Source organism: Cricetulus griseus (genome assembly GCF_003668045.3).
Source record: "Cricetulus griseus strain 17A/GY chromosome 1 unlocalized genomic scaffold, alternate assembly CriGri-PICRH-1.0 chr1_0, whole genome shotgun sequence".
Lineage (NCBI taxonomy): Eukaryota > Metazoa > Chordata > Mammalia > Rodentia > Cricetidae > Cricetulus > Cricetulus griseus.
In genome coordinates, this window is record NW_023276806.1 from 60,946,493 (window position 1) to 60,971,462 (window position 24,970).

General features: G+C 43.7%; 1 protein-coding gene across 1 annotated transcript in view; it reads right to left on the reverse strand.

Moving 5' to 3' along the window:
- Window positions 1–6,380: 6,380 nt before the first annotated feature.
- The window catches only part of Ctss (cathepsin S), a 28,162-nt gene continuing 9,572 nt past the window's right edge, over window positions 6,381–24,970 (reverse strand). The window contains exons 3-8 of the mRNA XM_027393634.2: window positions 22,734–22,856; window positions 20,439–20,588; window positions 16,299–16,529; window positions 13,962–14,127; window positions 9,236–9,338; window positions 6,381–6,798 (exon numbers count right to left, since the gene is read on the reverse strand). Of these exons, the coding sequence (XP_027249435.1) occupies window positions 6,699–6,798; window positions 9,236–9,338; window positions 13,962–14,127; window positions 16,299–16,529; window positions 20,439–20,588; window positions 22,734–22,856 (873 nt within the window). The 3' untranslated portion in view covers window positions 6,381–6,698. The remainder of the gene's footprint in view (window positions 6,799–9,235; window positions 9,339–13,961; window positions 14,128–16,298; window positions 16,530–20,438; window positions 20,589–22,733; window positions 22,857–24,970) is intronic.

A 24,970-nucleotide genomic window follows, 5' to 3' on the forward strand; every position in this document is an offset into this window, starting at 1 on the left:
TTTGTTTTCTGATATTTTTTTGGGGGGAGTCTGCCTTGTAATTAAAAAAATGTATATCAAAAAATATTCATTCAAATCAGATGATTCCTTTATCAGGGCTCAGTATACATTGTCTACTCTGGAACCATAACAGCAAAGCGGGGAGGGCACAAGACGGCTCGTTGGTAAAGGAGCTTGCCTTCTATAGACCCTGCTGATCCGAGATGGTAGGACCAACATGGTGGAAGGAGAAAATAGATTCCCACAAAGTCTTTGACTTCTACAAGTGCCACAGTACAATGTATGCCACTCCCCCCGACCGAAAAAATGTAAACTTTTTTTTAAGGCAACATAAATTGATTTTTTTCATAAATAGATTTTAAAAATTCTTCTGAGATAGGCTTTCATGTAGCCCAGGCTGGACTCCAAGCAAGAATCATACTGAACTTTTCTTTTGACACAGGCTCTCTCCCTATGCACCTCTGGCTAGTTCGAGGTCGGGGCTGACCTGGAACAAAGTGCGGGGACTAAATGAGTGCACCACCACCACACCGGGCTTGACCTGGAACTCCCCGCCCGCCTCCACCTCCCCAGCGCCACCAGTTTCGTTTATTCTAACATTTTACTTTTGCTTATACTTTGGGGCAAGCTCTCCTTGCGTAGCTCTGGCTAGCCTGTGACTCGCTGTGTAGACGGCGGCGGCGGCCTCAAACCCGCCCGCCTCTCAAATTCCTCTAACGACTGACTCCCAAGTCCCAACTGTCTTTAAATTTAAATCTCCTTGCGCTCTGGTCCCGCGTCATCTGTTAACACCCTTCAACCAGCAGCCAGCCGCCACAGAGCGAGCGAGCGAGCGAGCGAGTGCGCGAACACGGCTGAAGAAGCCGTTGGCACTATGGCGGCGTCGCCCCTCAGCGAACTCCGGGACACAAACGCACAAAACCTCTCAGTCGACGCCCCTCACGCCACGGGAACCTTGAGCGCGCGCGCGGGGACACACAAAGGAGACTCGGCAGAGACCGCGCTACGAGACCCAACCCCAAAGGAAACACATATTACGCAACGCCTGGGAGACGCGGGCGACAGCGACAGGAAGCAGGCGCGAAGTGCGGCACTCGCTGCGGCACGCGCGCCCAGTGCGCACGCGCGCCAACTGTCGCCGGCACGAGGAGCGCGCCCTTTGACCTGCAGGCGAGATCAGCGTTCCCGCCAAAAGCTGCGCCGCAAGGCCTGCCGGGAGCGCTCTTCCCGCAGGCTCAGGCCGGTCGTTGATTGGCCCGAACCTTCCAACGCGCAGGCGCGCCGCTCCTTAGAGACCGCCGCGTCTCCAGGCGCCGCTGGCTCCTCCTGGCTTTGCTTGTTTTCTGGCTTTGGATTTTGTTATCCCGTCTTCCGTGTTGTTTAGTCCCGCTGTCCAGTCGATGATCTGAGGAAATCAGTTGTTCTACGGTCTGATTACCTAGGCATTTATTTCTGCTATCAGGTTGTTTTTAATTTTTCGTATTATTTGTGTGTGGTGTGTGTGTGTGATTTCTGCTACTAGGTTGTTTTTAATTTTTAGTATTATTTGTGTGCGTGTGTGTGTGCGTGCGTGTGTGTGTGCGTGCGTGTGTGTGTGTGTGTGTGTGTGTGTGTGTGTGTGTGTGTGATTTCTGCTACTAGGTTTTTTTTAAATTTTTAGTATTGTGTGTGTGGTGTGTGTGTGTGTGTGTGATTTCTGCTACTAGGTTTTTTTTAAATTTTTAGTATTGTGTGTGTGTGGTGTGTGGTTTATTTCTGCTACTAGGTTGTTTTTAATTTTTAGTATTATTTGTGTGTGTGTGTGTTTTATTTCTGCTCCTAGATTGTTTTTAATTTTTAGTATTCTCTGTGTGTGTGTGAGTGTGTGTGTTTTATTTCTGCTACTAGGTTGCTTTTAATTTTAGTATTATTTGTGTGTGTGTGTGTGTGTGTGTGTGTGTGTGTGTGTGTGTGTGCTTTACTTCTGCTACTAGGTTGTTTTTAATTTTTAGTATTATTTGTGTGTGTGTTTTATTTCTGCTACTAGGTTGTTTTTTAATTTTTAGTATTATTTGTGTGTGTATGTTTTATTTCTGCTCCTAGATTGTTTTTAATTTTTAGTATTCTCTCTCTCTCTCTCTCTCTCTCTCTCTCTCTGTGTGTGTGTGTGTGTGTGTGTGTTTTATTTCTGCTACTAGGTTGTTTTTAATTTTTAGTATTATTTTTGTGTGTGTGTTTTATTTCTGCTACTAGGTTGTTTTTAATTTTAGTATTATTTCTCTCTGTGTGTGTTTTATTTCTGTTACTAGGTTGTTTTTAATTTTAGTATTATTTGTGTGTGTGTGTGTGTGTGTGCTTCTGCTACTAGGTTGTTTTTAATTTTTAGTATTATTTGTGTGTGTGTTTTATTTCTGCTACTAGGTTGTTTTTAATTTTAGTATTTCTCTGTGTGTGTTTTATTTCTGCTACTAGGTTGTTTTTAATTTTTAGTATTATTTGTGTGTGTGTGTGTGTGTGTGTGTGTGTGTGTGTGTGTGTGTGCTTTACTTCTGCTACTAGGTTGTTTTTAATTTTTAGTATTATTTGTGTGGTGTGTGTGTGTGTGATTTCTGCTACTAGTTTTTTTTTTAATTTTTAGTATTATTTGTGTGTGTGTGTGTGTGTGTGTGTGTGTGTGTGTGTGTGTGTGGTGAGTGTGTGTTTTATTTCTGCTACTAGGTTGTTTTTAATTTTTAGTATTATTTGTGTGTGTGTGTGTGTGTGTGTGTGTGTGTGTGTGCCCTGTGCCGTTCATTGAGAGGCCAGAGGACAATATCGGGCATGCTCACACCACAGCACCTGTGGTTGGTAATCAGAGGCTACTCGAAGCCGGTTCTCTCCTAGCTCAGTTGCCAGGCACTCTTATCTGCTGAGGCGTCTCATCCGCCCCAATACTTCTATCTTCTTTTCCCTACTTAGCTGAAGTTGGTCCTTGAACGGCCATCCTCCCTGCTTTTACCCTGCCCCCACACTAGAGGTACAGGCATATGTCACCATTTTACTTAGCTATTTCTACTAACTGGGGACAGTGGAGGGGGGGTAGCTTTGAAAACAATTTGTCTCATTTAGAAACAAAATTAAGCTCTATTTTTGGAGTGGTGATTTTCTTTTGTTTTTTTTTTTTTTGAGATTTTTTTAATAATACTTTTTTTTCTTTATTTGAATTAGAAACAAGATTGTTTTACATGCCAATCCAAGTTCCCACTCCCTCCCCTGGAGTGATGATTATCAGTACTGGCACTCAAGTTTGTGGGTGGTTGCCAAACTGCTGGTCCTTCACCAACAGCACTGCCTCACACAACTATCTTGAAAACACAGTCACCAAGCTGTCAAAATGGCTCAGTGGGTAAAGGCAGGTTCTACCAAGCTTGATGAACTGATAACTATTCCTAGAAAATGTTCCCTGTCCTCCACATGTGCACCCTAGCATATGTGCCCACATAGGCAAATAAATAAATAAACATTAGGGAAGACAACACCATTCTAGAGGGGAAAAAAGCTGTCTGAGAAGGCTAATGGAGCCCGGGGAGTGTGTGGGTGGGATGTTCTACATGGAGGTTCTGTGGTTCTCACAGTGATGCAGCAGCATGTGTCGTGCCTCAGTCAGTTGTGGTTTTATTCTGCAGGAAGCAGGGCTGGCTTCAGGCATCACAGTCGTGGCTTTGTTCAGGTTTATTTCTCTGTGGATCAGCAATCTCTGTCACTGAGCTTTTCTTTGGGGTACAGTGCTTATTGACTAGTGTTAGCTGCCATCTATAGACAGACTTGGAAGTTTTTATTTATTTACTTATTTTGTGTGTATAAGTGTCTGCATGTGCCGGGCGGTGGTGGCGCACACCTTTAATCCCAGCACTTGGGAGGCAAAGGCAGTCAGATCTCTGTGAGTTCCAGGCCAACCTGGTCTCCAGAGTGAGTGCCAGGATAGGCTCCAAAGCTACACAGACAAACCCTGTCTCGAAAAACCAAAAAAAAAAAAAAAAAAAAAAAAAGTGTCTGCATGTATGTATGTGCACAGGTGTATGACTGGTACTCTTGAAAGTCAGAAGAGGGCTTTGGATCCCTGGGAACCAGGGTTACAGATAGTTGTGAGTCATCATGTGGGTGTCAGGAGGTGAACCCCAGTGCCCTGTGAGAGCAGCAAATGCTCTTAACCAGTCAACCATCTCTCTCCAGACTCCAACAGATCAGTTTTAACCATGGAAAAACAGCATGAAAGGTAGTTGGAGACTGTATGGTAGTGGACGGTTCTTCCTTTACTGTGTACTGTTTCATAGACTTTGATATATTTTCATCAAGAGGAAACCACAGACAGGAAAAGGCCTGCCCAAAGTTAATCAGTGTAGGAGGCCTGTAGGTCCTTGTGCTCACAGATAAATACTAGGGAAAACAGAATGTTAAACACACAGAGCTGTCTTTTCAAAGGGAGAGGTGTGCAGACCTGTTTTCCACCCAGAAATCTGAGAACAGATGTGGTGACCTTTGCAGTATCTGTGTGGCCAGGCCACACCAGCTCCCCAGACCTTATCTTGAGGTTGTCTCAGTTAATCTGTAGTGCTATCCTCCCCCAGACCCTTATTAGAAGCTTGCTATCTTGAGCTCATTTCCTCAGTCAATCTATCTTTGTGGAAGATGTCACTTGTACTTTACAAAGAGTTTTAATGTAGTCATGTCTTAAGCTTTGTTATGTACACCGGATTAGTTATCACCAGAAAACTTTGTTCCCAATTGTGCTGTACTTAAATATGCCTAAAAATAAATGACCTGGTATCAGACTCTGAAAGTTTAAACCAATGCCAGCTACTAAGTCTTTTGAACCAAACTGTCTTCTTTCCTTTCATGGACCAACACTCTGCTGGCCTTGGTGGTCTCAGAGGCCCCCACATTCAGATGTATGAAGAATAATGAAGACTAGGATCTTGTTTTCAGAATAAAAGATATGGTGAAAATCTTGCTCTAACGTTTACCACACTTTTTTTCTCACATTTAAAAATTTCCAAGAATTTTCAAATTCATTGTTTTAGTATTACATTGCTTCTATAAGAGCCTTGTAAGAGAGACAGATATCACCACTTCCTGCGTTCTCTCTTCTTCCTCTCCCCACCCCCATTCCTCTCTACCTCTCCCCTGCCCCCCCTTTTTTTTTTGGTTTTAATCATTGGGGGTTTTTGTTTGTTTAAGAGATGAGGAAATAGACTTAGGCACAGTTGGTTTTCCCAAGATCACAAGAAATATCAGTGTGGACAGAGGAGGCCACTATACCACTGAAACATGGCATATTAAATTTCCAATATAGCCCAGCATATTAAGAAGGGACTGACTCTAGCAAGTCATCCTCTAACCTCCACATGTGGCCACACAGTTTATAGAGCCCTGGGAATAGATCCCAGGGCTTAGTGAGTGTAAAGGACACACAGAAAGCACTAGAGAAACCAGGATTGCTAGTTAAGCAGGCTTTCTTATTCAAAGGAAGGAAACAATGCCCGTACACCTGGAAGGCTGGAGTGGATGTTGTCTACCGACCTGGTGATCTTTCAATATCCCTTGGAGCCAGTCTTCACCTGAATCCCCCCAAAATCCTGAGCATTGTCTCTCATGCAATAGAACCCATCTTTATGCTTGTTACAAATCCTTCCTCCCTAGACCCATGTCTAGTGGCATAGCTCACTGGTAGAGAAATTACTTGGCATATGGAAGACTCTGTTTGATCACCAACACCACAGAAATAAGTAACTAATTCTTCAAAGGTGTTCAAAACCAGCTTTGCTTTTTGAAAAAGAAGAATTAATTTTATGAGCATTTTGCCTGTGTATGTTTATGTGCATCATGTGTGTGTGTGATGCTCAGTGAGACCAGAAGAAGGCAGTGGACCCCTGGAACTGAATTAGGGACCACCATGTGGGTTCTGGAAAATGAATCCAGGTCCCCTACAAAAGGAGCAAGTGCGCTCAACCACTGAGTCATTTTCAAAACAAAAACAAAAAACAAAAAAGCTTTACTTTTAACCATTTATGTGCTTCAAATTTAAAACATTTATTAAATAATTGTATGAATCAAAATACAACTTCGTCTTCTGGACATTTTATAACAACATTTTGTAGTGTTTTGTTTCAAGACAGGGTTTCTCTATGTAGTCATGGAACTCACTCTATAGACCAGGCTGGCCTCAAACTCAGAGATCTACCTGCCTCTACCTCTCAAGTGCTTGGATTAAAGGCGTGAGCTACTACACACAGCATTTTTTAGTTTTTATAACATTTTCCTTATCACAGTGGCTATAGCTCATCACTAACATAGCCATGCTTATGATAAGGTATAAAGGTTACTTAAGGACAACCTGAAAAAAACGGTATGTGACAAAAACAGAGATTTGAAATGACTGATTTATTAAGCACTTCATGGATATTATGGTTATTAGAAAACATAAAGATAGCAAGGTGTAAGGGGTAGAAAGAACAAACATGAATATCCCAGGAATGGACTCTGATAGAGTTCCATCTACAGTACATTCTTGTTCGCAGACTTTTCAGAGAGAAAGTTGTAAAGTGAACGAACTATAACCTAGTTAGAACATTAAATACAAATTGGTCATGACACATTTGTTTCTTCGGGACAGAGCAGGTGAAATTAAATTAAGAGAGTGCATTTCATCTTCATGGCTTGTTAGAAAGAGAAGACCTTGTTTAGATTTCTGGGTAAGAGCCATAGCTAGCAATCCCACATTGATTTTTATTATTTCTTGCCATCCGAATATATCCTTGATCACCAAAGTGAAGGCCCCAGCTATAAAAAGAGAAAGAGCACAAAATTATAAATTAATATAACAAAACAGTATTATCAATATTTTATCTTGTTGGGTGTTGGTGGCGCATGCCTTTCATCTCAGCACTGGGAGGTAGGCAGAGGCAGGAGTATCTCTGTGAGTTCGAGGCCAGCCTAGTCTACAAGAGCTAGTTCCAGGACAGCCTCCAAAGCCACAGAGAAACCTTGTCTTGAAAAAACAAAAAAAAAAATTATCTTTTTGCTTCTCCCTAAAACACTTATATGTTTTTAATTAATTAATTAATTTTATTTTATGTGCATTGGGGTTTTGCCTGCATTTATGTCTGTGTGAGGGTGTCAGATTCCCCTGGACCTGGAGTTACAGAGAGTTGTGAGCTACCATGTGGGAAAACCCAACTGTGCTTCAAAGTCTTGGCTTTACATATTTCCTCCCATAGCAGAAAGATTCAGGAACTGGAGAGATGGCTCAGTGGTTAAGAACACATACTGGACTTCCAGGGAACCTGAGTTTGAGTCCCAGCACCCATGTTAGGAGGCTCACATCCACCTGTAACCCAGGTCCAGGGGATCCTATGCCTCGGGCCATCTTGGTCACCTGCACTCCTGTGCACACACCTACACACATAATTAGAAATAAAGCTTTAAACTATCTTAAAATAATTTATGTCTTATTATGCGTGCCTGCTAGTTTATATGCACATGAGTGTCACAGAGTCTAAAAATGGGCCTCAAAGCCCCAGGAACTGTAGTCTAGGACAGCTGTGAGCCTCTTGATTGGGTGCTAGGAACAGAACCCAGGTCCTGGGCAAGAGCAACAAAGGCTCTTAACTGCTGAGCCATCTCTCCAGCCTCTTCTTTCCCCTTTTCCCTCTGAAAGTTGTACTCATTTTGCTTATGAGTTATACACTGCAGTGCAGTATTGAGGGGGTCACTGTGAGCCAGAACGGGGCTGAGGATGAAAATCAAGTCTGTCTTCATGGCTACCACAACTACTCATAAGCACCCAACTTATATTCAAGTTGGAAAATTCTTTGGCTCTGAATCTATAAAATAGTTTGGCAGCATAGTGGCTGAAGAGATGGCTAAATGGTTAGGAGCACTGGCTGCTCTTGCAGAGGACCTGGTTAGGTTCCCGGCACCCTCATGGTGACTCACAACCATCCTTGACTGCAGTTCTGCGCTGATGCCTCCCTCTTCTAAACTCTGAGGGCAACAGGCATACAAGTGATGCACGCCTTTAATCCCAGCACCTGTAAGGCAGAGGCAGACAAATCTCTGTGAGTTCCAGGCTAATTTAGTATACACAGTAAGTTCCAATCTCAAAAAAAAAAAAAAAAGCATTTTACTTATTCCAAACATTCAGAGATTTTATTTTCCAGAATAGATAATGTTCAAGCTGCTTTGGTTTAAAATATTTTTACTACATTTTTCTCTATGGGGGAGGCTTGAGTTAGTGGAGGTCAGAGGACAAATTGGAAGAGCCAGTTCTCTCTCCTTTCACCATGCAGGATGTAGGATCAAGCTCAGGTTGTAAGGCTGGACAACAGTACCTTTACCCACTGAGCCATATGGTTGGTCTTTTTTTTTTTTTTAATTGCATTTTGGATATTTTAAGTCTGTATTTTATTTTATTGAGGGACATGAAGACAGGTCACATGTAGCTCAGGCTGGCCTAGAATTTTGTGTGTAGCCAACAATGACCTACTTCCACCTCCTAAGTGCTGGAGTGATAAGAAAAGCAAGTGGAGAATAGCAGTGTGCATCTGTAATCCCAACACTCAGGAGCCAGATACAAAGGATGGCCGTAAGTTCAAGGCTAACTGGAAGATATAGTGAGTTCCAGGTCATCTAGGAGTAATAGCAAGACCCCATCTCAAAACACCAAATGATATAAAATAGAATGAAAAGTATTATAGAAGACAAATTGTAAAAATAAAGATGAAGGTGGGTGCCTTAGTCACTGTCCTATTGCTGTGAAGAGACATCATGACCACAGCATTTTATTAGGAGTTTGATTACGGTTTCAGAGGGTCAGTCCATTACCATCATGGCAGGGAGCATGGCAGCAAGCATGATGCTAGAGCAGTAGGCAAAAGCTACATCCTGACCCTCAAGCAGAGAGAGGGAGAGAGAGACAGACAGGGAGGGAGGGAGGGAGGGCTTGGCCTGGCCTGGCATTTTGAAAGCTTTAAGCCCACCCCCAGTGACACGTTTCCTCCAACAAAGCCACACCTCCTAATCATTGTAATACTTCTCCAATAGTGCCACTCCCTGATGACTAAGCCTATGAGGGCCATTCTTATTAAAATCCACCCCAGTAAATGCTCATCCTTGTTGCTATGGTGACCAGCATCCTAACAGCAAGAGTACATTTGTTGATGCCCCCGCCCCCCACAGTTCTGACAATGGAGCTGACACTGATGTGCAAATGTATTACCTGTTTTTCACAAGCCAGTAGTCTTTCCCATCAAGGTTCCCATAGCCAACCACTAGTACACCATGGTTTACGTTCTCAGTACAGGAGGGCTCATCATAGACACCTGAGAATAAACCACAGATGAGAAAGAGGCAAGTGCTACAGGATAACACAACGTATGGACACTCAACTACTTTTTATAAGGATCTTGGAGATATGACAAAGTGATTTAGACATCACAGTTGTTTAACATTGATACTGCTTCCCTGACAAGTTTGAGACTGATCCATCAAAAAAAATTATTATATTCATTCAGCACATTTTTCTTTTTTTTTTTAGGATTCATTTATTTATTATGAATACAACATTCTGCCTCCATGTATGTCTGCACACCAGAAGACGTCACCAGATCTTATAACTGATGGTTGTGAGCCACCGTGTGGTTGCTGGGAATTGAACTCAGGACCTCTGGAAGAGCAGCCAGTGCTCTTAACCTCTGAGCCATCTTTCCAGCCCTGGCCAGCACATTTTTTCTAATTCTCCTAATTTATATATAATCAGTTGTATTTCTTTGTATAAGTTCATAAATTGTTTTGTCCCCTTTGAGCCTTTTCTATTAAATTCTCCTTAGTGCCTATTGTTGCTTTCTACTGTGTATAATACAGAGTTCTGTATTTATTGGACTCTCGGGGACTGTGTCATTGAGCTTTTATGAGGGTGTATACAGTTTTAAGTGTCAACCTTAGAGAAGTGTTATGTGCCCTCCTTTAAGTTTCCATAGTGCTTAAGGCCAGGGTGGCACATAGGTCCCCTAACAGGCCTCAAACTTGATAAGTAGTCAGAGATGACCTCGAACTTCTGATCCTCCTGGCTGCATTTCCCAAGAGCTGAGACGACAGGCTTGTACCACTATGCCCAGTATATATGTGTGCTGGGCACTGACCCCAAGGCTTCATGTATAGTGAGCAAACATTTTACTACCTGAGCCACGTTCCCATTCCTGCATTCTTTTTTTCTAACAGCCAAATAGCATCCGACGTTGTATATGTGCCATCTTTCCTTTATCCACTCATCAGTTGGTGGTCACTTAGGTTGTACTGCAATGAACTTGAGAGATGTCTTTTCATTATACTGATTTGATTTCTTTGGGATATGTTCCTGGCAGTGGAATTGCTGGGTCAAATTATAGCTCTATTTTTTTTTATCTTTTTGGGGAATTTCTATATATTCTATATAAGAATTGATATTCTTATCATCAGTGTGCAAAGGTTCTGTTTTCTCCATGTCACCAGCATTAGGTTATCTTTTATCTATATGTTTGTTTGAGACATGTTCTTCTATGTAGTCCTGGCTGGTCTGGAATCTGTAGGGGATGCTGTAGCCACACCTGCTTAGGGGCTGGCTACAGGTGTGCCTGACCACGCCTGTGAGGGCATGGCCAAGGTGACATAGAGATAGTTTAAGAGTGAGGGACGCTTACATGGGGCCCTGCTTTCGCTTTCATCTTCGGCTTGCTGTACTTACTGCTGCCCTGCTGGCTGGCTAGATTGCTCTGTAAGGAAGGCTTTTCCCAATTAAATTCCCTTGTATTTTTACCTGACTCTGTATTGATAATTTCACACATTAGGAATCCTCACTATCTAGTCAGTGTCCTGGTGAGTTTTTCATTGACTTGACACAAGCTAAATTATTTGGGGGAAAGGAACCTCAATTGAGAAAATGCCTCCTCCTGGAACAGCCATATCTGATGGGAACAGCAAAAGTCATAAGACCAGCATAGCTGTTTGACAAAATCCAACAAGCTGAGCCACATGATGGTTGCCATGCTAACTTTGGTTTTTATCTCCACCTGTTGTATACTTGGGAGACTTTTTTTTGAGACAGTGTTTCTCTGTGTAGCTATGTAGACCAGGCTGGCCTTGAACTCACATAGATCCACCTACCTTTGCCTCCTGAGTGCTGGAATTAAAGGTGTGTACCACCACTTCTTGGCTGAGACTTTTAATATTTGTACAATTTAGAAATATTGGATTGATGGAAAATTTCTTATGAATCATTTATGCCTTCTCCCGGGAGTACTGCTTGCTAGCTTCCCCAGGAAAGTCCTGAACACACTACCACTCCCACTTTTACAAGATATCCTTACTTATTTGAAGGTCTTTCTTATGCCTTGGAGGTTGTGACACACATAAAGAAGTCAGAGGTCTCTTTATGAAGACTATGAGACATTCTTGGAGCATCCGTCCCTGTACTTACACAGGAACAAGATACTCAAAACACAGTAAACTCAAAAAGGTTAACAAGATTCAGCCACAGTTCAGATTGCAAGCCTCTTTCCACTGTACACTCAGGTGATTATGTGGCATATACAACAACAAAATTAGATTAGTGGAAGTTATATCTATCCTACACGGAGACTTATACTGATGGGCAAAGAATGATGTAGAAAGATGATAAACATATTCTATAAAATGTAAACATTGTAATATGCCAGAATTTGAATAATAACTGCAGCAGCTTTGGCCTGAGGATATTCCCTGGGCACTCTGACCATTAAGAGTTAATAATAGCCGGGCGTTGGTGGCACATGCCTTTAGTCCTAGCACTCGGAAGGCAGAGGCAGGCAGATCTCTGTGAGTTCGAGACCACCCTGGTCTACAAGAGCGAGTTCCAGGACAGCCTCCAAAGCCACAGAGAAACCCTGTCTCAAAAAAAAACAAAAACAAACAAACAAACAAAAAAAGAGTTAATAATACACGCTTGGGATATGACAGCATGTCTGGGATGGCTTGAAGATTGTTTTGGTCCAGTGTCCTTGTACCTACAAAAGCTACCAACCTAAAAACAGGCTGTCATATGCCTCTAGATTTTTTTTTTCCTGAGCCAGGGTTTCTCTGTAGCGTTGGAGTCTGTCCTGGAGAACCTCCAGGCTGGTGTTGAATTCACAGAGATCTGCCTGCCTCTGCCTCCCAAGTGCTGGGACTAAAGGCATGCCCCACCACTACCTGCTGCCTCTAGATTCTTAAAAATTGGGTTATGGGGTTGATGAGTAAAAATGGTTATGAAAAATAACTGTTTATCAATGATGTCAAAACTTGAGGGAAAATGATTGGAAATGATAACTCTGTTCTGTCATAGTTTATTAATGATGACTAAAAGATGAATGAGAGAAAATGTTAAACACATGTCCAAAACCAAAAATGGAATGACCTATGATTTGGAACAACATGAATGTATCCTTACTTACTAAATTCTGTATAAATAAAGAAGCACTCTGGCTGCAATATTCTCCCGACCACCATGGTCTGGCTCACTTCCTTCCCTTGCCAACTCCTTACATCCTTGGCTGGGACCTGTCCACCACTGGGGATGGCTCCCAGCAACCATCAGATTGGCCTGGAGGCAAATCTGTAGGTCATTTTCTTGAAAACATGCTTAATGTGGGAGGGTTCAGGGTTCAGCCAACTGGGGGTGGTGCCTTGCCTGGGAAGGTTCTCCTGGGTGGAATAAGAAAGCAAACTGAGAAAGCCATGAGGAGGGAGCAAGCCTGTAAGCAATGCCTTCCATTGGCTCAGCTTCAGCTCCTGCCTTGGATTCCCCTGAAGATGGATTGTGAACTGCAAACCAAATAAACTTTCCTTCCCAAGTTGCTTTTGGTCAGTGTTTTAACACAGCAATAGAAGCCTAACAAGGCTCGTCAGGCTGGCTTCAAACTTGAGGTAATCCTGCCTCTGATTCCCAAGGGCTAGCGTTACAAGCATGTGCTAACATGCCAGGCTGTGTTTTTGAGAGAGGGTCTTGCTGTTCTGTTTTGTTGGTCTGGGGTCTGTTTTTATGCTGACACCATGCTGTTTGGTTGCTGTAACTCAGGAATGCAGTCTCTTGTCTTGCTCCCTTTGTTAAGATGGCTTTGGCTATTGAGGGTTTTCACGGTTTCATACACTCTTTAGGATTATTCTATCTAGTTTTGCAAAGAATTGGATTGATATTTAGGTCCATTCTGTAAACAGAGGGTATAGCTTTCACCTCTGGGTGTATCCTTTGGAGTCTCACTAGAGCACCTTCTGCTCTCTAGATAAATTTATCATTACTTCCACCCCCAGTTGTAAGTGGAAGTCCTCTTTTGATTTTTAGTTCATATAATGTACTCTTGGTGTATTTAAAAAAAAAAAAACTAATTTTTTTGTTTGCTTTATTTTTGCTTTTTTGATAGTCTCACTGTGTAACCCAAGCCTCAACCTTGTTATCCCTCTACCTCTGTCTCCAAAAATGCTAAGATTACAGACACACTCACCAACCCTAGCCACAACTTATTTTCATGTATGGATTGTGTAGCCTGTCTCATGGTTTTAGATTGCATACATTTTAATCCAGCACCACTTTCAGGCTGAGTGGCTTAGGCTAACCTTTTTTTCCCCCCCTTAATTTTGTTTTTAGATTTATTTTTATTATTTTACGTGTATGAGTGTTTTTGCCTGGATATGCACCACATGCCTGCCTGGTGCCTGAGGAGGTATGATCTAGGAATTGAATCTGGGTCCTTTGCTCTTAATCACTAAGCCAACTCTTCAGCCCTGAGGCAGATTAGTATTGCCAAGCAGTGTTCATGTAATTAGGGTTACTGAGTGGATGGAATAAGATACATGAGGAACTTAGTGAAGGGGTACTAATAAGCTTTCACCAGTGGGATGCTCAGTCTACACCCCAAGCGTAGCAAATAACAAGAGGCCAGCGCCTCCATTTTTACCACTTTTGTAGAGGAAGAAGGAAGGATGGCTGGCATCAATGCCCACAGACACAGGTCCTTTATTAGCCACAGCTTCTTTCAGCGCCTCTTCATCACCCGAAGGGAGCTCCATATACCTTGAACATGTGGCAGCTCGACTTTTTGAGTCATAGTGACATTTTTCAGCCTGCAAATAAACAAGCATAAAGTCTACTTCAGCTTCCTGGATTTCAAACATGACTCCTCCCCACCCTCCACTTTACCCCTTTAAACCCGCTAAGATCCTCTCTCCCTCTGTTCCTCTCTTTCCACCCCCTTTATTGTTTTGCTCCAGGTTTTTCTGTTTGTTTGTTTAAACACTGTGTCAAACTGGGAATGGTAGCATAGGCTTATAAGCCAAGTTCTGGGCCAGCTGGAGCTATATGAGATAGCACAAAACAAACATAACCCCCCAGAGACAGTACTCAGGAGGCAGAGGCAGGTGCATCTCTTATGAGTTCAAGGCCAGTCTGGTCCGCAGAGTGAGTTCCAGGACAGCCAGAGCTATGTAGTGAGACTGTCTCAAAAGCAAAAAACAAATAAAAAAACCCAGGAGGTTACTGTTGGTTAAATATATGATTGTGTTTATCCCTAAAATCATAACAGAAAAGAGACTGAAAGAAATAAACCAAAGTAATAATGCCCAAGGTAGGAAGTTTTCAAATGATAATTTTTTAAAAATGTGATTTTGTTTGGTTATGTTTTCGAGACAGGGTTTCTCTCTGTAGTCCTGGCTGTCCTAGAACTAGCTCCGTAGACCAGGCTGGCCTTGAATTCAGAGATCCGCCTGCCTCTGCCTCTCAAGTGCTGGGATTAAAGGCACCACTGCTTGGATAAACTGTGATTTTTTTAATTATCTAATTTTATTTCATGTACATGGATGTTTTGTCTATGTGAGGGTGTCAGATCCCCTGGAACTGGAGTTACAGAACGTTGTGAACTGCCATGTGGGTGCTGGGAATTGAACCCAGGTCCTCTGGAAGAGCAGCCAGTGTTCTTAACCACTGAGCCACCTCTGTAAGACTTTAGGCATTATGCTGGCCTGCCCTGTCACCTGGCAGAATGCACTCAGCAGTACCCAGGGTTCCATGGCTACTAGTCTGCACGCAGGTGCAAATGACGCCTTTAAAAGACAGACCCCAGCCGGGCGTTAGTGGCGCATGCCTTTAATCCCAGCACTCGGGAGGCAGAAGCAGGCGAATCTCTGTGAGTTCAAGGCCAGCCTGGTCTCCAGAGCGACGGCCAGGATAGGCTCCAAAACTACACAGAGAAACCCTGACTTGAAAAACAAAACAAAACAAAACAAAACAAAAACCAGACCCCCCAGCCCACTTACGCTCTCTCTTTCCTGCTGTTCCCCTGGGGCAAACAAGACTTTTCCTGTCTCCCTCTTCTCTCTATCTCTGTTTCTGTCTCTGTGTCTCTTTACCTCTTTTCTTTCCTTCCCCCTCCCTCCCCTTTCTAATAAAACTTCTCACTTAAGCTGTCTGCCTGGCATGTTTGTCCCTCCTCAGTCAACCTCACCTGCCATGGAATCCGACATGGTTACCCCTGCGCTTTATCATAACAACCTCTCTAGCCCCTAAAATGTGATTTTTATTGCATTTATTTATGTAGTGTGGAGGTCAGAGGATGACTTACAGGACTTGGTTTTCTCCTATCACATGGGACCAGTGATCAAACTCAGGTTGTCAGACTTGGCATTAAAGCCTGAACCTTTCAGTAGGTGCCTTTACCTAATGAGCCATCTTGCCAGCCCTGGAGGGATAATTTTTCTTTTCCGTTTTTTTTTTTTTTTGTTATATTACTCAACAGAATTTGTAAGAAAACAAAATGAAAGTCTTATAGCAACGAGGATAACATTATTGAGCCTTTCAAGTGGGAGAACAAGCTTGCTGATGACCCAAGAATATCATTAAGCATTGAAGGTTGCAGGACTAAAAAGCTAAATATCAGATAATACACAGAAAGCTTTTTAAAATGTTTTCTTTAAGCCTGTATTTAAATATGAATGCTACCTTCTTGTTTGAAAATATTTTCTTCTTAGAGCTTGGCGGCTAACCCCTATAATTCAGCATTTGGGAGGTATAGGCAGAGGGTACAGAAATTCAGAATCTCCTCAGCTATGATGTGAATTGGAGACCAGCCTGGACTGCAACAAACAAGCATCAAAACCCACGGGTAGATTAAGATGGTCAGGGCATGTCGAAGAGAACTCCTGCTACTGAAAAGAGTTTCTAGAAGGGGTCAAGCAGTTGTGTTGTCGGTGCCAGTGTGGCAGTGGTGGGAACGAACTCACAGGAGACATGCGTGACGTACCACGGCTTTGTAGGGATAGGAAGCATCTGAGTCAATGCCACCATTATCGATGATGTACTGAAAAGCCCTTGTCATGAAGCCACCATCGCAGCCTTTATTCCCGTATTTTTCTTCGGTAGAGCAATCCACCAGGTTCTGTGCGCTGAGAGACACCAGCTTCCCTGTTTTCAGCTTCAGCTGCGCCTCCAGGGCCCCTACGGCACTGAAAGCCCAACAGGACCCACAAGAACCCTGAAACAGAGAAGTCAGTCTCAGAATCAGTAAGGATAGCTTCCGCAGTGCAGATGGCTCCAGCTCTGCCACGAAAAGCTCCTTCCAGCATTGTCTCTCATTGTCCAGGCAAGGTCCTGCCCTGGTGGAGGAGGTTAAATTACAGCAAGCATTTCGAGTGCATTGACAGTACACACCAAACATGTTCAAAGTCCCAACTATCCTCTCCTCTCAGCAAACAGATGCAACAGGTGTCAGATCTTAAACCCAGGACGAGTGGTTAACATATCAAAGCAGATCTGGCCACCAGGTTCTCCCAGCATCCCCCAGTCCCTACCTGTTACAGGGTATGGGGTTGGCATATCCCATCCCCTACTGTAAATTTCTCCAGCCCAGAGGCTGGGCTGCCATTCCTCCAGCTGCCTTTTCTCATATATTCCAGCTATTTTGGGTATCTGGCCCTTTTAGACTACCCTTGACTCTCCTGGCTCTCGCCTATCCCCTCCCTCCTCTCCTCACATGGTCCGGCTCAGGATCATGTGCACTCTGACCCCCCCCAAATGTCCCTGCCTCTGGCTATGCTCTCCCTCATATCTACAATAAACCTTCTCCTCCTCCATACCTAGGAGCAGCCATGTCCTTCCTTTTTAAATTCTTTTTTCCACTCAATGGGAAAACGATTTTGAGAGGAGACAGAATAACTCGGGGCCAACTGAGCCAGGCAGGAGGGACAGGGAGAGGCACTTTAGTTGGGGGATATTTGATCACACTGTGAACCCCGAGTTTGCATTTGCATTAACTAAATAAAATTAACCTTGGGTCAGGAGGATGCATTAGCAACTAGTTGACAGAAAGTAATCATGGGGCATTAAGGGCCTCCAGGAGAGACAGAGAGACACAGGAAGTAGTAGGGAGGATTTGGAGTGGATTTGTAGCTTTTTCTGGTTTGGCAAAGGAGCATGGGTCTTTCAAAGACTCCAGCAAGGAGAGAAGGTTAGCTATTTGCAACTCAGTCTCTCTGAGCTAGCAGGTTTTCACCCCAACCTTTGATGCTTGAGTCTTATTTACAAATAGAACGACAGAGATTTAGTTAAAGCTACCTTTAGAGGCAGCCACAGAGCTGGTGCCTGATGGAACAGAATTCCCAACAGACTGTAGCCTGAGCAGTCAGGACGCTGCTAGAGAAGAGGGTTGGTAACTATGGAGTTGTCACTGCTGGCTGAGATAGTACTAGATTAAGGGACAGCCACTGTGCTGAAGTTAAAACAACACACTTTTGTATTCTTCAGACCTCATGTTGTAGAAAGGAGCCTTCATTACACATTGTAAACAGTGTGGCCAGGGCACACAGTGAATGGTTAGCTGTTGAGTCAGTGCACTAGCCCAGGTGACACCACAGGAGAACAGCAGGGCTCAGTGGCCTGGGAAGAAGGCAAACCAGCTACCAGAGAGGTGATAATGAGACATGCTCAGAAGGTGGTAGGGAGGAGGCACTAAGACCAAGAGTCTCACAGACCACTTGAGCGGAGGCTAAGGCTCAACTTTGGAACGACTGACTGCTTCATTTCCACTCCCTATAAAGCCTGCTGCCAGAGATGAGAAGCAAGACAGACTTCCAGAATGTCCACCTGCTACCTTCTCAGGCCAGCAATTCACAGAAGAAAACGCAGCCTAAAGATTCAGCTCTGGGGCTGCAGAGACGGCTTAGTGATTAACAGTCCTTGCTTCTCTTGCAGAGGGCCAGGTTCTGGTGCCCAGCACCCATGTGTTAGCTCACCACCTTCAGTGACTCCAGTTCCAGGGGACCTGATGCCCTCATCTGACCTCTGCAGGCATTCCGTGCATGTGGTAGAAACACCCCCCCCACACACACACACACATCACACACACACACACACACACACACACACACCTACATACACCATACACAAACCACACACACACACACACACACCTACACACCACACACACCCCCCCCACACACACCTACACCACACACACACACCTATACACCACACACACACATACACACACATACACACACCTATACACACACACCACACACCTATATATACACACACACCTACACACCACACACACACACACACACACACACACACACCTACATACACCATACACAAACCACACACACACACCTACACACCTACACACCACACACACACACACACCACACACACACACACACACACACACATACACACACCTATACACACACACCACACACCTATATACACACACACCTACACACCACACACACACACACCTACACACCTACACACACACACACATATACCTACACACATACACACATACACACACACACCTACACACACACACCTACACACCACACACACACACACCTACACACCACATACCACACACCTACACACACCTACACACACACCTACACACCACACACACACACTACACACCACATACCACACACCTACACACACCACACACACACACACCTACACACCACACACACCTACACATATGCCACACACACCTACACACACACACACCTACACCCAGCCACCCACCCCACACCTACACACACACACACACCTACACACCCACCCACCCACACCTACACACACTCACACACCTACACACACCCACACGGGGGGGGGGGAAGGGGAGACAGAGAGATGGAGAGAGAGAGAGAGGCAAAATGTGTACACATTAATAAATTTTAAAATTTTAATTTTAAAAGATTCAGTTCCTATCTCTGTTCATTGACATTTGTGATGTTCGGCATTCTTGAACTCCAGTGTTCTGCCACAAAATGATGCCTCAAACAAAAGGGCTTTAACCCTAGGAAAACTGTTTTCAAACATTATTATCAAAGAGTCTCAAAAATTTGAGGGTTTTTTTGTTTGTTTTTTTTTTGTTTGTTTTATTTTTTGTTTTTAGGACAGGGTTTCTCCGTGGCTTTGGAGTCTGTCCTGGACCTAGTTATTGTAGATCAGGCTGATCTCGAACTCACAGAGATCCTCCTGCCTCTGCCTCCCAAGTGCTGGTATTAAAGGCGTGCACCACCACCCGGCTAAAAAAAATTGTTTTATTATTTACACATACATGTATGCGTATGTATGCATGCATGTGCAGGTGCCCTCAGAGGCCAAAAGAGGGCATTGGATCTCTTGAGGCCAAAGTTACAGTCAGTTGTGAGTTGCTTGTTGTAGGTGTTGGAACCAAACGTAAGTCCTCCGGAAGTACAGTCAGTGCTCTCAACTGCTGGGCCAACTTTCTAGTTTCTGTGCTTAGAATTTTTTGATCACCTGGGCAGTGATGGCACATGCCTTTAATCTAGCACTCAGAAGGCAGAAGCAGGCAGATCTCTGTGTGTTCGAGGCCAGCCTGGTCTACAGAGAGAGTTCCCGGACAGCCAGGGCTACACAGAGAAACTATGTGTTGCAAAACCAATAATAATAATAATAATTTTTGATTGAAAATATTGTACAGACTGAGCATGCAAATTACATATTTGATAAGGGGCTAAGATGGATTTGAGACCCGCCTGGGCTATGTATATAAGCCAAAATAAATAAGTAAAACCAAGCCAAACAAACAAACAACAAAAATCCCTCAGAATTTAGTTGGAAGCCAGGTGGTGGTGTCCTACACCTTTAATCCCAGTAGTCGGGAGGCAGAGGCAGGCGGATCTCTGTGAGTTCGAGGCCAGCCTGGTCTCCAGAGCGAGTGCCAGGATAGGTTCCAAAGCTGCACAGAGAAACCCTGTCTCAAAAAAAAAAAAAAAAAAAAAAAAAAAAGAACTTTCTGAAAAGAGAGGATAATAAAAACAACCAGAAAGTAGCCAAGAGACAGTGAGTATCACGACAGGCATGTGCAGCTAGACTTTGGAAGGGAGTGCTCGGACCAGGGTTCAGTGGCTGTGACGCTCACCTGGTATTTCACTTCCGTGACACACCCCTTCTCTCGCCAGTCCATAGAATCGGGCAGTTTCTGATTAGGGTTTGACTTGTAGGTGCTGTTTCTATGCCGCTGGCTGGGAACTCTCAGGGGTCTCATCTGACCAAGGACCTCTTCACTGGTCTGCAAAGCAAGAAAACAGCACATTTCTCTTAGAACATTTAATTCTATACCCTTCGGTTACTCCTTCCTTTCTCGTGCACGTGTTTGTGGGGCTGGGACGCACGTGCCATGGCTCACATGTGGAAGAAGTCAGGCGACAACTTGAAGGAGTCAGTATGCTCTTTCTACCATCTGGGTACCCAGGATCGAATCCAGGTTGTCAGGCTTCCACCGCAAGTGCCTTCACCTGGCGATGCTGGCTCCTTTTGTTTGTTTTTGTTAATCCTAAGAATTGTAATGTGAATATATTTTTTTAATTTTTATTTTTTATTTTTCAAGACAGGGTTTCTCTGTGTAGCTTTGTTGACCAGGCTGGCCTCAAACTCATAGAGATCTGTCTGCCTCTGCCTCCTGAGTGCTGGGATTAAAGGCGTGCGCCACTACTGCCTGGCTGAAAGGCAGAATCTTACAAAGCCATGTATGATCGAGAGAACTACAAAGGATATTGTTACATCTAAGTAGAAATTGGTTGCCAAGATGTCCCTTCCCAAAGCACTAAGATTATTTTCTTCCTTGTTTTTATTTTCTCCTCCAGCAACCCGTGTGTGGGGGGGGGGGGGGGGAGAGAGAGAGAGAGAGAGAGAGAGAGAGAGAGAGAGAGAGAGAGAGAGAGAGAGACTAGGCTACCAGCTAATTTTCTGTGTCCCATCACTTTCTACCTTATTACCTGAGTATTTGAGACAGAGTTTCTCACTAAATCTGGAACTCTATTTCATCTACACCACCTGCCAGCAAAGCCGCAGGTATCCATGTCTCCACAGCCCTGCACACAAGCTCTTTACCCACTGAAATATATCCCAGGTATGACATTTCTCTTTGTTTTTAAGTATTGTGATTCTTAATTTTGAGTGCATCGTACATTTTTGTTGGTGGTAATGTTTTTGGTTTTCATTTTTATTTTGGGGTTTTTGTTTTCGTTTTTGTTGTTTATTTGTTTTGTTTTTCAAGACAGGGCTTCTCTGCATAGCCCTAATGTCCTGGAACTCACTCTGTAGACCAGTCTGGCCTCAGTATTTTGTAAGTTTTAAATTTTCTGTAAAGAAGGGATTTGGCAGGTGGGATGTGGTAATACAGACTTATAGCCCCAGCATTCTGGAGGCAAGAGAAGAAGGAGTTCCAGGTCATTCTCAGTTACACAGACTGTTCTAGCCTTGGCTACATGAGACCATATCAGATAGGGAAAGATGGAAGAGGAGTTTTTTGTTTTGTTTCGTTTTGTTTTTTAAGAATTCAGCCAAAGTAAACTAAATAAGAATTTTTCAGTGTCTTTCAGACTCAGGCTGCCCGGTTTGGCAGCAAGCAATTATATCTTGGAGCCATCTCACTGACTCCAGCACTCATCTTATCTTTCTTTTTCTTTTCACTTTTTAAAATATTTATTTATCTTTTGTATATGGATGTTTTGTCTGCATGTATTTCTGCACACCAGAAGAGGGCATTGGATCTCACGGGACTACAATTATAGATGGTTGTGAGATGCAATGTTGCGACTGGGAATTGAACTCAAGACCTCTGTGAGAACAGCCAGTGCTCTTACCCCTGAGCGCATATCTCCAGTCTTCTTCTTCTTCTTTTTCTTCTTCTTCTTCTTCTTCTTCTTCTTCTTCTTCTTCTTCTTCTTTTCTTCTTCTTCTTCTTCTTCTTCTTCTTCTTCTTCTTCTTCTTCTTCTTCTTCTTCTTCTTTCTCCTCCTCCTCCTCTTCTTCCTTTTCTTCCTCTTCTTCCTCCTCTTCCTCCTCTTCTTTTTCTTTTTGTTTGTTTTTCACAACAGGGTTCCTCTGTGTAGCCTTGACTGTCCTGGAACTCACTCTGTAGACCAGGCTGACCTCTCACTCAGAGACCCCCCTGTTTCTGCCCCGAGGGCTTGGATTAAAGGCTTGTGCCACCACCTTCCTGATCTCTCTTTCTTCATGGTGGTGTTAGGGATGAAACCTAGGACTTTGAATGCAGGGGAGAAGTGTACTCTGCCACTAGGCCACACTGCAGCCCTGGCTATACAGTCTCCTTTGGTTTTATTATCGTCCCAATAGACCTTCAAATTACTCTTGGTGGTACAGAAATCATACTTGTCCAGTCATGAAATAAGGACTGTTTGTGATTTACCTACCATGTCTCCCATATGGTTCATGCCCAGGCTATATGAATGCATTTCCAAAGAATATTCTAGATTGTGAAGCATCACAAGTTTCAGATTCTTTTCCCAGATGAGGCGTCGGGCTTCTTCTTCATTCTGAAACAGAAGGAAAATGAATGCAAGAGGAATTTACTTTATTAATTTAAAAAATTCTCTCTGTGCACATGTCTCTCTCTGTCTCACCGTGTGTGTGTGTGTGTGTGTGTGTGTGTGTGTGTGTGTGTGTGTGTGTGTGTGTGCGCGCGCGCGCGCGCGCACATGCACGTGTATGAGTGTGTGGGTTCAGGTCTTCACAGAGGCCAGAAGAGGGCATCAGATTCTGTGGCACTAAAGTTTCAGGTGGCTGTGAGCCATCCGAAGTGGGTGCTGGGAACTAAACCTGGGTTCTCTGCAAGAGCATCAGGTGCTCTTTGCTGCTGGGTCATCTTTCCAGTGTCCCAGATAGTATTCCACTAAGTGTGGATATATCTAGAAGTGTATAAACAAATGACTACATTCAAAACAACTGCTAAACTCACATGTTAATTTAAATTCTTGCTCTTAATTTGTAGGTGCCTATTAATATATGATATACACAAATGAATTTTCCTCTCTTTTTCCTCCTTTACTTATTGTGAAGTTGCTTCTTAACGCTCCAAACTTTAGAAACTTGTTTGATGTGTGTCCCTTACAGGTAACATGCTCTAATCCCTCTAGATTTTTGAGGAGGCCTAACTTAACATCAGTACAGCCATGACAGGCTGCAGGCTAGGGACTAGGTCTCGCCCTTACAATGGCTCCAAACCCAGGGACCAATCAGGATTGAGACAAACAAGTGCCAGATGTTCCAGAACGTTAAAGATAACTAGCATAACTTGTATATAGGTTGCCAATTTCCTTGTAGCAATACCAACACCAATCCCTGTTTGACAGGACTCCTGTTGCCCTACTCCTGCCCAATCAGGAATTCAACCCCCATCTGAACTCAGAATTCCCTATTTCCCCACCCTTTACTATTTAAAAACCCTGCCACAACTGAGCTTGGGGCTCTCCATTCCACTGGCTGCATTGGAATGGATGGAAAGTCCAAGATGGAGCTTGCAATAAAGGCTCTTTGCTTTTTCATATGAACTTGGACTCCTGGTGGTCTCTGGTGGTGGTGGTGGTGCTGGAAGGGACAACACTCATGATTCTTGACGGGGTTTCTCTGTGGCTTTGGAGGCTGTTCTTGAACTAACTCTTAAAGACCAAGCTGGTCTCAAACTCACAGAGATCCGCCTGCCTCTGCCTCCCGAGTGCTGGGACTGAAGGCAGGTGCTAACACCACCCAGCTTATTATTTATTTTAAAGATATTTTAAAGTAGCCCTGGCTGTCCTAATTCTTCTTGCCTAGGTTGACCTCAGACTTGCTGTGTAGCCCATGCTGGCTACTCTCAATGTCCTCCTATGCCTATCTACTGGGTGCTGGGGTTGTACAAATGTGTCATCACACCTGGCTACAGTACTGCTGTTCTAACTGGGCTCATTGGCATTTGTAATTTTTTTCTTAAAAGTCTTGTGTTTCCTTATGTGTGTCTTGGTGTGGGGCTTTACATTTTTTCCCCGTTAGCTTGGTTTGATGACTCAGGAATATTTTTATAGCTGAAAATTCTTAACAACATCTTTTCATGCATCATTTATCCACCATTCTGTTGGACTCTTAGGTGCACTCAGGAGCCTCAAACTCTCATGTCTCCAGCTTTTGTTTGCGTGCACTCTGCTCCATTTTACTTCTGTATGCTGCTTTCTTTGTGGATGTCTCAGAACTATTTTCAAGATTACTGATTTGGGGCTAGAGAGGCAGCTTAGTGGTAACAACACCTACTATTCTTGTAGAGGACCTGGGTTTGGCTCCAGGACCCACAAGGTAGCTCACCACCATTTGTAATTCTAGTTCCTGGGATTCAGTGTTTCTTCTGACATTCAGAGGCTCCTGCATGCGTGTAGTGCAGTACTCTCTGGCACGCATGCACGCACACACACACACACACACACACACACACACACACACACACACACACACACTTTACATTGGCATGGTTGCTTTTTTTCTGTATTGTTGTAGGTTTTAGGTTTTTTTTTTTTTTTAAGACAAGGTTCCACGTTGCTGGGTTGGTCTTAAGTTCACTGCAGATGGCTCACTCTCGTTCCTCTACTTTACCTCCCAAGTGCTAGGATTTCCAGTGTGTGCT